We start from the raw sequence: 17,014 nt of genomic DNA on the forward strand, positions 1-17,014 counted from the left end.
CTGTCCTCTTCCCAGAGACCACTTAGCACTGTAGTAATCCCAGCACTTGACTCAAAGGTCAAGTTCAGATGAGCTACTGGGGAACCTGTTCCAAGAAAACAAAATATAGCCACTTTTTTCTTTTAAAGTGTCAATAGTCATTGTCCATTCTGGGCTCAAAGATCCACGGTGAGTGAGTCTCTGTCTCCGTCCTTGGGAAAGGCTCCATGTGCTCATGGTTCTGGAAGAAATCCTTCTGTGGCTGAAGCTCAGTGTATCCCAGAGCCTGGCTACCATTCCAATCTGGTCGTCAGTCCAAAGGTGGTCACCAGCCTGCAGAAGAGATCTGGCCCCTGAGGCGGCTGCCGAAAACCAAGAAAGCAGAAGTAGCTGCAGCCACTTCTGTGTCCTCGGTGCTCATATTAGTCAAGATTCGCTCGAGAAACGGAAACCACAGAGCTATAGAAGAGGACTCGTTATATTGGTTTACACGCTGTGACCAAGGTAGTCCAACAACGGAGTCCAACATTGCTGCCTCACATCGGAGAGGCCCAGAACCTAATAACTGTTCGGTTCTTGAGGCTGAATGTCTCAGCAGTCCCATTATGGGACGAGGGACTGGAGGGTTCCTAGAGAGCAGCCTGTCTTTAGTCTGTCAGAGTGCTGAGGGGGAGGCTGGGGGAATGGCCATGTTTCATCTGAGACTTGCTCAGACATCCTAGGAGAAGTGGCAGATCCTGAATGATGCATTTTTACATTTGGAGGGCAGACCACAGCCTGGCTAGGAGTGGAGAAAGTTGGTGGGTAGGGCTGAAGGTGGGCAGAACAGGGGAAGAGTTAAAGCAGAGCCCCTGTGTGTCTTCAGAAGAGGAAGAAACTCTGCTGTGCCAACGGATATAGGACTGACCCAGGAAGTAGAGGTGAGCCCAAGCTGGCTCTGAGGAGCAGGGGACCACCTGGTCCTGTAGGTATAGATAGTTCATGGGTTTCTAGGTCAGACCTGTGCTATGCCTGCTCTGATCAGTAGCCCCCCACACCACACACGCTCCTGCCGTTCAGATGGAAGTTTCCATGGAGTGTGAGTGCACGGGTAGAGAGTGCATGCACCTATGCGTGCTAAGCCGTCGCCACACCTGCGTTAAGTGCTAAAGCGCTGCTGCTGCTTCCTCATCAGGAGCCACAAAGAGGTGTTGGTTTATCTCAGGACTGCTCACACCCACATGGCCATTGATTGTGTAACAGGCCAAGGGCACCTGCCTGTCAACCGGGGGCCTTGGGGGTGCGTGCTGTCATAGTCGGGGCCTGCTGTGGGGGATGGCCATCACCAGATTAGTAGGTATGTTCTGTCCCCTGTTGAGGACAGTTCCTAGATGTCTCCCTTGGGCCTCACACAACCAGATCTGTTCTTCTGTCCTATTGGGGTGCCTATTGCTGTCATGAAGCGCCATGACCAAAGCAACCTTCTTATACTTTAACATCACAGTTCATCATCAAAGGAAGTCAGGACAGGGGCTCAAGCAGGGCGGGAACCTGAAGGCAGGAGCTGATGCAGAGGCCGTGGAGGGTGCTGCTTACTGGCTTGCTCCTCTTGGCTTGCCCAGCTGCTTTCTGATAGAATCCAGGACATGGGCCCTCCCCCATCAATCACTAATTAAGAAAATGCCTTACAGCCGGATCTTATGGAGGCATTTCCTCAAATGAGATTCCCTCATCCCAAACAACTCTAGTTGATCAAAACAAGCAAATAAATAAAAAACAAAAACCAACTAGCCAGGACAGCCTCCTTGTTGCCCCCTGGTGTTGCCAGCAGCCATGACAACACCAGGGTTCACCAGGGTTACCTCAGTGGTCACAGTGTGTGGCTTCCTTCCAGGAGCTCAGATCTTGCTGCCAGCTTTGAACCTGGACAAGCAGAAGCAGAGGGAAAGGGCTGCTTCGCGCTCACGTGGACGAGCCCACCATCCCTTCTCAGAGTTCTCACAGACTGCTCCAGACTTTAGCTTCCTGTGTCAGCATTTTATCATGTCCAGTGCTCTGGGTCCTGGAAGCCTTCCAGAGCTTCCCAGCATCTCCGCAGCTTCTGCCCTTGACAACTCACACTCAGTGACCTTCTCCTGAGGGCCTGCCCTGTGCCTTCCCAGGTCACACGCTCCTAACCGCACCACAGGCCACTTCCTCTCAATCTTACTAGTTATCTGTCTCTAGCTGGCAGCCAGTGTGGTAGCCACTGGCCGCAGGTGCCATTTACATTTAAAATGAAGACAAAGCAGTTGATTCTGCTCACACAGGGCTAGGAGCTACCATGTTGGGCAGCTGCAGTCTGTGCCACGTACGGTGTTAACAGCTCGCAACTCACATTCCGGGGCAAGGACAGTCAGCCGTCCTGGTGTTCTGCCCAAGAGGAGAGGCACTGCCATCACTGTACTGTGCGGAGGCTCGGGGAGGCCCGAATTGTGGCCATGGGTGGCTTTCCCCAGGCCTTCCTCAGCCGTGTCACACACTGCCCTCAGCTGGCTGTCCAGGAGCTGGCGATGGCTGCCAACCAGGGCAGAAGAGTTGCCCAAGTCAGGAGTCTGGGAGCCCTCGAGGAGAGAGGGATAAGGAGTGCCCTGCAGGCACGATGGAGACAAGGAGTGGCTGCTGCTCCTCCACACCCGTGTGCCACACACACAGACCAACAATTTCTTTGTGAGCTCTGAGCACAGACCGATGCACCTCTTGAGGAGTTCAGCAGAACCCACAGGGGCCTTCTGTGGAGAGACCATGGGTTCTGAGAGGGGGGGGGGAGGACAGAGGCTGCTTAGCCAGGATAGCTGTGATCTGGGTGTATCCAGGCCGGTTCAGACATCAGGCTCTCTGATCACGATTCTCTATTGTTCAGGGAGAGGCCTGTTGAGCCCACCAGCAGCCTTAATGGAACCTTGGTTCCCTTAGGCTCCCTGTCCTCCAGAGCCAGGAGTGCTTTGGTCATGTAGTGTGCCTCTGGCCTCCACCCACCCATAGCACACCTGTGCCTCCAGAGAGGCTTGAGGCTAGGCACACCCACCCAGAGCCAGGCATTAGTAACAACAAGTACCGGTGGGAGGGGCTACCAGTCCCACGGCCCCATCCCTGCCCCTGCCCGGAAGGCACCAGGTCCCATGTGTTTCAGGAGAGTCAGCTGACTGACTCCAGGCCTCCTAGGCCAACGTTCAAACCCTCTGACCCCGCAGGAGTCAGCCAGGCAGCCCAGGGGAGATGGGTGCCCTCGGGAAGATGGCCTTATGGTCCTGGAGCTTCCCTAGTGCCCAGGCTGGGTCCTCACAAACTCTGCTGCTTTATGCTTTTGGGATGCTTAGACAGCCAGCTGTGGCTCCAAGCTGCCAGGCCCTGGCGCCTGGTAGGAGGGCCAGGGTAGGGAATGATCCAGCTCCAGCACTTCCTGGCTGTGCAGCTCCATGCCGATCACACGAGGGCGCCATCAGCCAAACCCTTACAGGTGTTTACTGTGTGCCTCAAGGCAGCTCTGACAGGCCCTGCTTCCACATGCTTTCTCTCCTCCTTTCGTTCTTATAACTGATTTGTAAATCTTGTAGGCTGTGCTCTGTGATCCGCTTTTAAACTCCAGCGTCACTCAGTGACAGTCAGGTAGGGTGAGACACTTCACCCACTCTGAGAAATGAAGGGAGCATGTCCCGCTAGCCAGAGATGCTCCATTTGTGATGAGCTTACCCCGAGACCCTTGACCCTGCTCCTCTCACCACTGCCTGCCTCTCCAGGCCCCAACTCCCTCTCCTGATTCCTAGTGCTGATTCCTTTCATCCAGGCGCCGTGGGACGCACCACGTCCCATGTGCAGCATCCGCTGGGGTTAGGCCAGGGGCTCTGATCTCTGGCTGCTGGACCCGGGCCCCAACACTCACTCTTGCTGTTTGGCCCTTGAATATTTACTGTTATCCTGTGACTGACATTCTGCTTATGTGAGCGATAGGGTTAACTTTTCCGGGGAGATGACGCTGATGACAAGCCAAGGAAAGATCCCATCCAGGTTCATCTTTTCAAAGTGATGAGGTGACTGGCCTTGCTTATAGGCTTGTGAGTTACCCAAAAACAGCTGCATCACAGTAAGGGCATCATCTCCCTGAGAGCTTGGACAGGATTATGTACAGCAGGCTTATGTGGAGAGGCAAGTAGGAGGGAGGGAGTGCCTAGAGTCTCAGGCGAGAGTCCACAATCTCCTCCTTCACTCCAGCTCTGAGGGGATAGCCGGCCTGACCCTGTGAAGGTGTCCTGTGGTACTCACAGATGCTCTGATTTAAAGAGGAAGGCAGTCATGCCACGCCAAGGGCCGTGTTCAGGCATGACATCAGAGGGTTTGGGGTGTTTGACCTCTGCTGACCCCAAGCCAGTGTAGGATGAAGCAGGTTCTCCTGGTGCCCCTGCTGAGTCTGGTGAGATCCCACTGAGCTAGGTCTTGGGGAAACATGAAGCTGTAGGTCAGACCCCTGCTCTGTGCCTGTCATTCTATGGCTGTTGTTCCTGCCCAGTGGCATTGTGCTCAACCTCAGGCCTTCCAAACTTGAGCAACAGTAGCCTTAGAGAAGGTTCCAGCAAATTCCAAACTCCCAAAACAGCCTTTGTGAGCCCTCCAGCCCCCTCCCCCTTTTTAATAAAGTGAGCTCATGGACTTCAAATTTAGCTCATGTGCCCACTTGAGAACCCCCACTTACATGTTTCAGAGCTGGGGACCACAGAGGTAGTCTAGCAATGCTGGCACCTAAATGCAAGGGGATACCTGAGGCTCCCACATGCCACCTCCTCCAGTTCTTTACCTTCAGACAGCCACAGCTATCTCTCAAGGCCCAGGGCATCTCCCTGCAAGAGCCCAAGGAAACCATCACCCTCCTGGGCCAGTCCCAGTGCCTGGCTTGCTGGGAGTGCAGGCCAGGGGTCACTGTGATGTTGGGACCGCCTTCATCTGAGCCTTCCCCTCCTGTAGGTTAGGCCTTCCCCTCCCTCCAGCAGGCAGGGAGGGAGGGAGAAGATGCTGGCAGCAGGAGGAGGCTCTGTCTGGACCCTCATAGAAGGATACATAATAGGGGTGTGGCTGGGGGCCAGCCAGGTGTGCCCTGAGGCTGGGGGCTGCCAGTGATGGTAAGGAAAAGGGGGCTGATTCATCCCAAGATTTCCTACAGTGAGTATGACCCTGGGAGGCAGCTTTGGTGTTCTAGTGATCTAGTGTAGCAGGTCCAACTGTCTGTGACAGTGGGCGAAAGAAAGAAAGAAAGAAAGAAAGAAAGAAAGAAAGAAAGAAAGAAAGAAAGAAAGAAAGAAAGAAAGAAAAGAGAAAGAAGAAAGAAAGAAAGAAAGAAAGAAAGAAAGAAAGAAAGAAAGAAAGAAAAAGAAAGGAAGAAAGAAAGAAAGAAAGAAAGAAAGAGAGAGAGAAAGAAAGAAAAAGAAAGGAAGAAAGGAAGGAAGGTAACCTTTTCTGTGCTTCATAAGAGTCTCAGCCTCACAGAGTCCCCGTGAAGCCTTGGAAAGAACTGTGGCGGCATTAGTCCCACGCACTGCCATAGCCACCCAGCAAGGCAGAAAGCCTTTAGCCAGTGAGCAAGGGCCTGACCTTAAGTTGGCGTGAATCATGATGGAGCCTACTGCCCTGGAGTTCTCTGTGTCCCAGATGGTGAGCTGCTGGGCAGTGGAACGAGGGTACAGATGCCTTCCCACACTCGGGTGTCAAGCCATAAACCAGCAGTCCATCCAGAAACACAGCTTGCACACTGGTCCACCCTTCTAGCATGTGTTTTTAACTCTTTTAGCGTGTGTGTTTGCATTTGTGGCAGTTTAAGAGAGAATGGCCCCCGAGGGCTCATAGATTTGAATGCTTGGTCACCAAGGGGTAGCACTATTTGAAAGGATTAGGCAGTGTGGCCTTGTTGAATAAAATGTGTCACTTGGAGTGAGCTTTGAGAGTTCAAAAGATCAAGCCGGTCCCAGTGTCCCTCTCTGTCTCTTCCTGATGCCTGTGGATTGGATGTAGCCGCTCAGTATCTCTCCAGCACAGTGTCTGTCTGCGTGCCACCATGCTCTCCTCCATGGTGACAATGAACTGAACCTCTGAAACTGTGAGCCAGCCCCAAGAATATTCCTTTATAAGAGTTGCTGTGGTCATGGTGTCTCTTCACAGCAAACCAACACTGACTAGACAGAAGTTGGTACCAGGGACTGGAATATTGTCACGACAGGCCTGCTTGTTGGCGGAATGTGGACGTGGGGACTTTGGATTAGAAAAGTAGTTGAATGCTTTGAGCAGAACTTAATGGGCCATGCCAGCAGGAGCATAAAAAGCAGTGGTGCTGAGAGCAATGTAGACATTTCAGAGGAGAAGAATATTAGTAAGTGACCCAGAGAACATTTCTTGTGATATTTAGGTAAAGAATGTGGCTGTTTTCTGCCCTTGTCCAAAAATATCTGCCTGAGGCTAAATTGAGGAGTTTCAGATTAATTGCATCGGCAGAGGAGATTTGAGACAGCCTAGTATTGACTGTGTTGTATGGTCATTAGTGGTCACTCTTCTGCAGATCTAGAATGAAGAGGAGCAAGCCAGTAAGCAGCACCCTCCATGGCCTCTGCATCAGCTCCTGCCTCCAGGTTCCTGCCTTGTTTTCGAGTTCCTGCCCTCACTGCCTTCAGTGATGAGCAGTGAGATGGAAATGGAAGCCAAATAAACCCTTTCCTCCCCATTTGGCTAATTGCTCATGGTGTTTCACTACAGCAACAGAAACCCTGACTAAGACAATATTCATGTGTGATAGTATTTTTCGCTCAGATTGACTTGTGTGATATCAGTGTTCACAGTGCAGGAATTTAGAAAAATCCAGATGTTTAGTATGAGTGAGTGAAGGCCACACCCATGGCCCTGGGTGTGGGGCCCGAGCTTCATGGATGGAGGGGTTAGGAATATGCTGTGCCTGTGTGTGGCCAACGGTAAGTGTGTGCGCATTCTTGGGCATTTGCACAGATACACGAAAGAAAAGGCAAGCTGGGTGCAGGCTCCCCAGCTGCTCCGTTGGCCTGGGGGGGGGGGGGTCCAGGACCCTGGCTGCACTGTTATGTTTATTCCTTTGAAGAGAATGTTCTGGCCCTCAGGTCTAGGGCCTATTGTGGAATTGTGAAGGGATAGCTTTATGTGTGTATGCACATATATGTGAGTGTAATGGATCCACGTGTACATGTTCATGTATGTACAGGTGCAAGTGCACCTGTACATGCCTGTGGAGGCTGGAGGTCAAGATCCTATGTCTTCCTCAATCGTGCCACCCTGTTTTCTGTGTCAGGGGGTCTCCCCATATCTGGAACTCACTTTGGCCCAGCTGGCGGACGGTGAGCCCCAGCGATCCTCCTGTGTCACTTTCCCCCGTTCTAAGTTTATGGGTGTGCACTGCCGTGCCAGCTCTTTTCTTATGTGGGCACTTGGAATCCAAGCCCCAGCCTTCATGCCACATGTCAAGCAAATATACCTAGTGCCATGTCCCCAGCTCCCTCATGGGGAGTGTGGAGAGGTTGGAGAAAGGAACTGGGATTCCTCCATAACAGAAATTGCTTCAGGGAAAGGGGGAAACTGAGTCACACTGCACCGCACTGTGTAGAGAAGCCACACATCTCTACTTTTACTGAATTTGCTCGTGACTCACAGTGGCCCCAGCAGGCAGGTGCTGTTCTTACTCCTGTGTTTGTAGAGGGGACCGGAAGTGGTCACAGGGAATCACAGAAGAGCGCTATCTCCCCTCATGCACACCCCTTGGTGCTGGCTGCGGTTAGGAAGCCCCCAGACTGGCTCTGCCTTCAGCGGGTGCTCCTCAGTCCTGGTTGGGACAGGAAGCATGCATCGGGGATTGTTTGGACTGAGGCTCCTGTGTTTGGTGGCGTCCTATCATTCTGAGATCTGTCACTCTAGGAAAGGGTAGGCTTGGAGGACTACCTCAGAGCTACAAAGCAGACCCGTGTGTTCCCCTGCAGTATAGGAGGGAGGCAGGATGTGGGCTCCTGTCAGCCCCACTGGCACGTGGCCTCAGGGCCTCTGATTGTACACAGATCTCAAGCATCATAGGGAAATAGCCCGTAACATTGATGGGGTGGCTGGGAGCCCATCACCCAGGATCTGCCCATGGCCACCATGTGGCCACTGCAATGCTGCTGCCTCCCTGTCTGGATCTGAGCTGCCCTGTGGACCGACCACATGGTACAGGCCAGGCCAGGAGAGTTGCATTCACCCACCAGCCATTAAGCACCACATCAAACTGAGCGAAGCCCCGTGTAGGGCCTCTCAGTAAAGCCACAGCCTGCATACTACCTTGGGGTGTAAGGTGCCTGTGTTGTCCAGGCCAGAGCAGGACTGGAGATCTATTTTGTTTCCACACCTCCAGGCATTAACCCAGTGGAACCAGCAGGGGCAGAGTGGGGTCTGCAATTCTGCTGAGTCAGCAGCAGCAGCAGGAGGCTATTTGAGAAGAAGCTTATTTGTAGGTGGGCATTTCTGGAGAAGTGTTCTGCGTGTCATTGAACACGTGGAGTTGTCATCCCCCGTGTCCTGGGTGGTCAGCAGCACACTGGTGTGAGCTTTGCATACCCCTGCCGAGACCCAGAATGGCCCGTTAATGCCGTTGCAGCATGCAGCTCTGTTGCCTGCATAATTCATAGTGCGATGGAGAATTCTGACTTTCCCTGAAGGCACAGAAATGGCTTGCTGAGAGTTCACAGATCCGGAGACCAAGCGCTCAGAGCCAGGGCCTCCCCCAGCCTGTCTGGTTCCTTTCTGCGGAGGATTGGCTGGCAGCAGTGGCTGCTGGCGTCGCACAATTGGCTTGGATGTGAAATTACCCAGCAGAGGGAGACCTCCCACTTCCACCCGGTGACTCAGGCTTCTGCCGCCAGGCTGAAGCAGAGCGGGCGCGCTGCACAACTGCGAGATGCTGCCCCGTCTTCCTCCCAGATGTCGCTGCTGCCGCCTCGGAGGGCAGATGCTCAAGCCTCAAGCCCCACAGACAGCAGGGAGCCTCCACACACCCGGGAGATTTTCACCCAAAGTTGTGATGTCATCAGGAGCTGCTTTCTAATGTGGATGAACACGGGACCTCAGATGCTGGGGCTAACGTGATGTGTGGGGTCCTGAAGCTTGTTTTGGTGGCACAAAAAGACATGGCTTGGCTCTTACAGTGCAGGAAGCTGTCAGGCTGCTCCAGGAGGAGGGGCCTCTGCTGATCTGTGAATCGATGCTGAGAAATAAACCACATACCGAAAGTATCTGTTCTCCTTTGCCCGGAAGAAAGTCCTGGGAATGACAGGGTGGGGCCGCGTGGGCCTTCAGAAGCTGAGCCCTGTCTCTGGCATACGCTTTGGCGTGCAGTGCAGAGATGGCATGGGATGGTGGGGTCCCTGGTACCCGTGGAAGCCAGGTTTGCTGCCAGCACATGCTGACTCCAAGTGTTTCTCCTTGTTTCAGTTTGCAAGATGCTGGCATTGGATTCATCTTGGTCATAGACCGAAGGCAGGACAAATGGACCTCCGTGAAGGCATCGGTCCTGCGAATAGCCGTAAGTACCTCATGGGGCTCAGCACGCTCCTTGAGGATGGCACCTGGCCACTTCTCTTTCTAGTCTGTAAAAAAGGTGGGGATTCAGGCGGCTCCCAGGGGACCTAGCTAGGGGTAGGCCGAGCCCTGCCCTGCCCAGAAGGCCTCCTGAACGATCTCTGGGCATGTTCATTTTCCCAGATGGTCACTCTTGGGGCTCTGTTGTGATTCAGTTAATGGAGCGTGGAAGTTCTGAGCAGAGAAGGTTCTGAGCATGTTGGTCTTCAGGCTAGATGTTGAATGTTAAATCCAATCACTGTTTCTACGCCACTCTCTCCTTTCCACATTGGGCTGTTTAACTTTAGTCCTGAGATATGTTGGTCCTTGTTACTAAGCCCTCATAGCAGGCAGGGACCCTCAGTTCTGAGGACCATCTGCAGCCCCTGAAATGGCAACTGAAGCCACAGGGCATGCTGGCTGTTTCAGCCCGCAGTTACTTCACACAGTGAGACTAAGGCAGCAGAAATCTTCCTTCAGCAGCTGTCCCATCCACCCACAGGCTTCATATGGCCGATTCTTTCAAGACGGGCTTACCCACACCTGCTGCCCCACCTGTCACCTGCAGTTCCAGAGAGGAGCCAAAGTTTGGTTGTCCATCAGTACAATGGCCCCAGGCTGGGATTGCTTAGCTGCTCCCCAGGTCTCTGGGCAACTGATCCTATGGTGTCAAGTTCTTCTGGCCTCTTGCTCTGAGTCAGGCATTCATAGGTGACCTTGGGCCTCCCCCACAACCCCCACCTAGGGGCTGCTGTGCTGCAGGCTGGGAGCTGCAAGAAACCCACTCCTCGTTAAGAAAACTAAAGGCCCCGTGTCTACTGTAGTTCTCATGGCCTATAGTCTGGGTGAAAACCTGACCCTCATGGAGCATCATCCTGTAACCACCTTGTGCCATTCTGTGGGGGTGCCTAGAGTGAGGGAGCTCCAACTCCCTTGTCTCCCCCTCCCCACAAGAAGTCATTCTTTCATCATTGAGTGGAGGTCTCACAAGACACAGCTCATTACACAGTTGCTGTCCTGGACCCAGGTTGTGGAAGGCACCCCTGGTGTTCCATCAACTGTGGACAGATGTGTGTCCACACCAGTGTTTTCAGTCAGATGGATGTGTGCAGGAGGCTGTAACAGGCTGCCCAGGCTGACTGTGTGGCCTGGATAGGTCCTTTGGAGTGGATCAGTTAGTCCTGGGTTGACACCACTAGGCCCCTGCCCCTCCTGGTTCAACGGCAGCATTCCCCCCACCCCCAGCTCTTCCAACAGTGTAAAGAAGCCGGCAAGACAAGTTTCACCAGTGTGGGTAGCAGGAGCCAGTGTGGCCCTGATGGCTCTGGGGTTGGCCCAGCTTGTGCCCACATTCCTGTGATGAGACCATGCCCTCAGAGCCTTCCGTCACATACCGCCACCTGCACGGTCACTACCCAGGCACCACCTGGGCAGCCTCTGCTCCCCTCTTCCCACTCTCTTGCTTACACCTACTCAGAGTCTACACTCCCTTCTCCATGGCTCCTGTTCCACTTTTACCTTTGCAGAAGTGTCGCTGTGCACATGCGTGGGACAAGCATGACCACAATTGCTTCTCGAACATATCACACCTGGTCACACTGTGATAGAGAGACCGTCAGTGTGTGTGAGAGAGAGAGAGAAAGAGTTGCACTTTAGCTGTTTAATTATTACATTTACTTACTTGGGGAACCCATGTGCCATGGCATGTGTGAGGAGGTCAGAAGACAAGTTGTGGGGTCGCTTTTCCCCTTCTAACTTGTGGGTCCTGAGAACTGTCACCCTCAGAGCCGTCCCTGTTTTATCTAGTGGGTCACTCCCAGCTTAGAAGATGTGTTTCCAAATACAAGGTCGTTTCCCCAGAAATTCATTTTGAGGCTGAAGCAGGCCTGCAAACCTGCCCCCACATTCCGCCTTGCCGCCTTGCACACCCTGCTGCAGGCAGGACTGCCCTTGTCAAGTGTGAATGTTGGAACAAGGTGGGATCCGAAGCAAGCTGGACCCTCCTTCAAACTTTGCTTTGTGAACACGGCGGCTGTAAGGAAAGGATTTGACTTATATTTTTACGTTGTCCTTTGTTTTCTCTGCTGTGGTTGCCTGCTTTTGGGTCAGGCCTCACTCTGCAGCTAAGGCTGGTCAGGACGCTTGACAACAGGAGGCATCTTTCCTACGACTCTTAGCATTTGCCAGTGCTAGGAAGTAACAGAAGTTATTATTTATTCCAGCAAAATTCGCTTTGATCTCCGTAAGAAATGACCAATGTTATTAACACAATTCCAATAGGTGTTCTGAGCAACTACTGTGGGGCAGGCCCGGGACGGGCCGGTGAAAATGAGAAAAAGGTGATCCAAGAGTGGACAGCCATGCTGTGTGTGCAGTGTGGTGGGAGAAAGTTGCCTCCAGGGTGCTGGGGATGACAGGCAGCATGTAGGAAGGTGCTGAAATCCCCAGAGTGGGCACACAATCTACAAGCCAGTTTGTTGCTGCTCTAGGACTAGGCCCACCTTCCTTTCTGGCTCGGACCCCAGGCAAGGCTCTCTGAAAGGGCCTGCTGCATGTGTATGAGTAGCACAGAGGACAGGGACGAGCAGAAGTGAGGGCTGTTTGTGAGTTTAGCAAGGAGGGCAGGAGAAGTGAGGGCTGAGACGCAAAGTCTTCGTTATGCCTGTGACGAGGGACGCAGCCTCAGCCTCACTAGCTGAAGCCCAGGGAAGGACAACACTAGGAAATGAAACTCCGCTTGAGGGCTCAGCTGTCCTCCTCCGGGCCTCTGAGGGTCACCTGGCTAGGAAGCACAGCGTCGGCGTAGTGGGGTCCACACCTGGGGGCCCGGTATGGGAAGGCCTCTAGGTCCATCCGCACACAGCTGGAGAGGCAGACCAGTGCGATGTCTCCGCCAGGATCCTGGTGTTAGGGGGTATCCAGAAGCAGCCTGTAGTGAGCAAACACCCAGACTAGGGGCTCCGAGACCACTGGGTTTTGTGGTCCAGGTAGTTCCAGGGAAGCTTGCTTCAACTGGCCAGGCCCCCAGGAAGGCTTCCATATAGGCCCTCTCACAGTGCCTCAGAGGCAAGGAGGCCACAGGGGCTTCTGCCTCCTGCGCCTGGGTTCCTGCTGAGCCACACTTACGTAAGACTCAGGAGGACTGCTATTCTTAGCCACCATCTGTGCCGCCTCGTGAGTTGGCGTTCCCAGCTTCGGGGTGATCTTTTTCCTTTTTGATGCCTCCAGCTTTGCTTGGAACTAGAAAAATAAGAAACTGGAAGAGCCAAAAATCCAGTCTCCCTAAAATCTCAGTGCCACCATCAGCAGCAAAGTGTGTGTCTGTCTGCCCATGCGTGTCAATGCCCCCGGTTCCTGGTCTCTGTCAGTGAGCAAAGACAGCGATGGCCCGCCCCAAACCGGAGAGCCCAGGCACCTCCTCAGCTCTCCTCGGCCAAGCAGTTGGTTCAGAGTTTTGAGCAGCCATCCTCACTTTGAGGATGCTCTGCCAACATCACACCGAGCCTCACTGTACTGTGTGTTTCTGTCTGTGTTAACACTTGGCAATATCGCCATAGAGGGTCCATGTTATACTCCTAGGTGGCCTAGTTCAAACTAAATCTAAGCCCTGGCATCTTCACCCAAGGAGGCTGATTTTGTGTATATGTGAAAACATGTGAGAGAGAATGTAAATATGTGTGAAGGGGTGAGGAGACCAGAGTCCAAGACTCTCGATTGATTACTCTCTGAGACAAGGTCTCGCTGAACCTGGGACTCTCCTCCAGGTAGGCTGGCGAGCCAGCAAGTCCCAGGGGCCCTCCTGTTGGCGCTTCTGCGGTGCTGGGATCGCAGGTGCACGCTGCCCTGTTCCATGTGCTTCCCTGCCCCTTCTGTTTGTGTGTGCTGAGGGATTCCTCAGGGCCTGCATGTGTGTGGCAAGTGAGCTTCTGAGAAGGCTCCCTAAGTCCACAGAAATGCAAGCTAAAGTATCGCTCAGTGTGCCCAGGGGTAGAACTCCCTTTGCTGTGGACTGACATAGTGTGCGCAGAACTGTTCAAAACTTGTGTCTGAGGAAGCTGGGCTTGCAGGTCACCCAGCCAGCAAGCACAAAGGTACATACATGAATGTACCACACACACGCCAGCTCACCTGCACATACAGCCACACACTGCTTGCTGAGAACTGGTTGCATAATTGTGGGAAGTTATCCTCCAACTCTTAGCTATGCACCCACTGAAAATAAAGCTGTGCTTGTGTGACCAAGATTCACAGTGGCACAGTAATGCCAATATTGTCACAACACTTATGGCAGGAGTAATTGTCCATAAATGTGACGATATGCTATTAAAGTCTATTTCCTAATAAACTGTGTGGTCAGACCACCCCCCACCCCCCCATCTCCAGAAATGCATGTGTATCTTCTGCTACAATCCAAGGTCAGTGACACGTGAAGGGCAGCAGCCAGCTCTGCCATCTCATCGGTCAGTTTGGGTTTCACTTTAGGTCTTGTGACGCTGGTGCTTGTGAAGCCGGGTGCTTCCTTACCTTGGCTAGTCACCACAGCAGGAACCTCTGCAGTGGGTACCGGGCACCCATGTGTCCCATCAGGTCAAATCCCTGCCATCACTAGAAGATGGCTGTGTGTTGTGACGAGCGTGCCATGCCATGTGTGGCAGTGCTTCAGGACTAGCCGGCGGCCTCTTCCTCAACTCTTCCTCCTGCGTTTGCAGCCACAGGGATCCTCGCACTCTTGCCCAAGTGGGCGCTTTTTCGCGGGTGTGTCCTCATGAGGCCTATGGCAGGCAGTGCTAGGTCCGCCTCTGCACCTCCTGGTTTCCGCTCAACCTGCATACACACTTTCCTGTGCCTGCCCACCATCGCTCAGATGACTCTACTTTTCTCCTGGAGGGTAGGTGTGGATGTCACCACCCCTGGAAGAAAGAGAGCTTACAGACTGACCAGAAGAGCGCGGGAAATGTCTCTTGGCTCTCAGGGTGAGCTTGGTAGTCACGCTGCCACCTATAGGGGAGATGTGACAAGAGCCAGCCGGAGCTTCTGCAGAGCGGAGCTGGAGGGACAGCTGCAGGCCCTGCTTGGGGTGAGGACAGGAGAGGCAGCTGCTCCGATGACAGTGTCACACTGTCCCACTTTCCTCACGGCTCCCGACACAATGTCTCTCAAGTCTGCATAGCAGGATCTTCGTGCTTCGCTTCCCCACGTCTAACTGATGTCAGATTTATTAACACTGGTCTGTCTCATGCACCTGTGGCTGGTGTCTTTGAAGCCTCCAACAGAGGCCCCATGGCTGGCATTTAGCATCTCAGGAGGGCGCCTCAGACCCAGGGTTTTCTGGCTGCTTAACACTGAGATACAAACAGTACTTTCACATTGACTTTTGTTTGTTGGCTAGCCCGGTGTCAGCTGCTTTCCTAAGGACATAGGCTGGGCACACATGGTTCTGAGCCTGGAGGAAGACGTGGGCATGACCCATGTGCCACACAGAAAATATGTGTTAGTTTATGTTAGAAACCTGCTGTCACTTTATAATTTACAATTACTGAGTATCTTACAAAACACCAATATCAAATCCTCATCTGTCCACTCCTGTATTTTAGAAAGACTTTCCCCAGCGTTACACACAGCATTTACTCTGCTGTTTGTGCATATCCCTAAGACCTCCCCACTAAGACCTCCCACATGGCTTACATTTATTTTAGTTTTTATACAACTACTTAATGAGAAAAGCCAATAGCTTAACAGAAACTAAAGCAGAAGAGAAAAAGAAATAGTAGCTGCAAGACATTCTGGAGGCCACTGCTGGCCAGTGGTGAGGGTACCTCACCCCAGGGAGTCTGTACCTGTTGGGAATGTGAGGGTGCTGTTTATCTTTTAGGGGTTCAGGCATTATCCCATCCTACAGAGCCAGACTTGTGGGAGGAGTGGATCCGGTGACAAAGCTAATTGAAGTTTAGAGAAGTATGACTCATTGTCACCTCGAGGAAAGCTGCGTGCCCTGACAGCGTCTCCTTAAATAGAGGTGTCCAGTCTCACATAGAGGACAAGGCTGGAAGCCCTCGTGTTCAGTAGCCCAGAACCCGCCCTCAGCTTCTGCCTTTGCAGGGTGGTGTTCCGTCCTTGGACTGAGTACCACCCTCTCCCAGGCCACCGGGGACAAAGTCTGATCACTGTCATTGTCTCCTCACAACCCTGAGTAAGTGGCCGGGCATGTGCCCGCAGAACACAGGAAGGCTGTGGACAGAGGCTTGTCCCAGCGCTCTTGCCACGGCAGAGCAGGGGGTGCCAGGTCACCAGGGGAAGAGTATGAATTGAAGGGCGCTGTCTACAGCAGGGCCGTCAGTGGTTCCCAGCACCCTGCTTCCATATCCCCTCAGAGAGAGCCCTCACCAGGTCCCTGTGTCTCAGCATGCCTGTGACTGAAAAGTGTGACAGAGCAGGTGATATGAGCACCGCCACGTTGAGGGCCCCGTGAGGTCCAAGGGCTCAGGGCTCAGGGTTCAGCAGAAGAGCAAGGCCAGTGTCCGAGCTCCTGAACGGGAGGCCAGCCACAGGGATGAACACTAATGCACATTGTCCTGAGTGGGAGGCCAACGAGAGATAGACTTCGGTGTTGGTACCAAATGACCTGGACGCGCTCCTTTACCCATAGTGAGTAATGAGGCAGGTGTCGCTCCATTTCCCATTTTACAGATGGGAAAACAGAGGCACTACCCTGCCCAAGGTCAAATACTGTGCAAGAGTCAAAGGAGTAACCAAACACAAGGACCTAACTCTTCAAGGGTGTACATATGTGTGTGCATGGAGTAACCAAATACACAGAGCTAACTGTTCAAGGGTGTGTGTGTAAGTGTGACACTGTGGGGAGTTTAGATTGATCTTGGCTTCAGGTGCTACACAAACATTCCTCCTTGCCTCTTTTTCCATGCAAGTCCATTCGTGCCCTGTGGCTGAAGTGATGGGTGTCACAATGGGGTGGTTTGAACAACAGAAACTTCTCAGGACTAGAAGTGTGAGATTCGGGTGCCTTAGCTGTGGGAAGACCCTTGGTCCGAATGAGTCCATTGTGAGTGCTGGGACCTAAAACTCCACCTTGGGAATAGCAGATCCATCATTTAACCCCTAACAGCTGTAATACGCTCTCGGCTTTTAATTTTTAAGCAGCATCAGTGCGGAAGCCACCGTCAGCTGCAGCGGTAGGTGGGTTGCATGGCTTGGGCTGCGCATGGCAAATGCTCCGGGCCTTCTTCTGTCTTGCAGGCTTCTTTTCCAGCAAACCTGCAGCTTGTCCTTGTGCTCCGGCCCACCGGCTTTTTCCAGCGGACTCTCTCGGACATCGCCTTCAAGTTCAACAGAGATGACTTTAAGATGAAAGTGCCGGTGAGTGCTCACTTGTGCTGTGTCAGCAGAACCGAGCCTAAGTGCATTCTTGGCG

At 53.1% G+C, this 17,014-nt stretch overlaps 1 protein-coding gene across 17 annotated transcripts in view; it reads left to right on the forward strand.

Annotated features, from left to right (window-relative positions):
- Mcf2l (MCF.2 cell line derived transforming sequence like) overlaps positions 1-17,014 on the forward strand; it is a 142,131-nt gene that overhangs the window by 96,590 nt on the left and 28,527 nt on the right. For 15 of the 17 annotated variants that reach the window (XM_060381384.1, XM_060381386.1, XM_021655327.2 and 12 more), the window contains 2 exons: positions 9,460-9,550; positions 16,840-16,959. In XM_060381384.1, the coding sequence (XP_060237367.1) occupies positions 9,460-9,550; positions 16,840-16,959 (211 nt within the window). Of the gene's footprint in view, positions 1-8,879; positions 9,303-9,459; positions 9,551-16,839; positions 16,960-17,014 lie in introns of those variants that run through there. The other 2 variants (XM_021655336.2, XM_060381394.1) reach the window with 2 other exon arrangements.

The sequence above is a fragment of the Meriones unguiculatus genome, chromosome 4 (genome assembly GCF_030254825.1).
Source record: "Meriones unguiculatus strain TT.TT164.6M chromosome 4, Bangor_MerUng_6.1, whole genome shotgun sequence".
Taxonomy (NCBI): Eukaryota; Metazoa; Chordata; class Mammalia; order Rodentia; family Muridae; genus Meriones; species Meriones unguiculatus.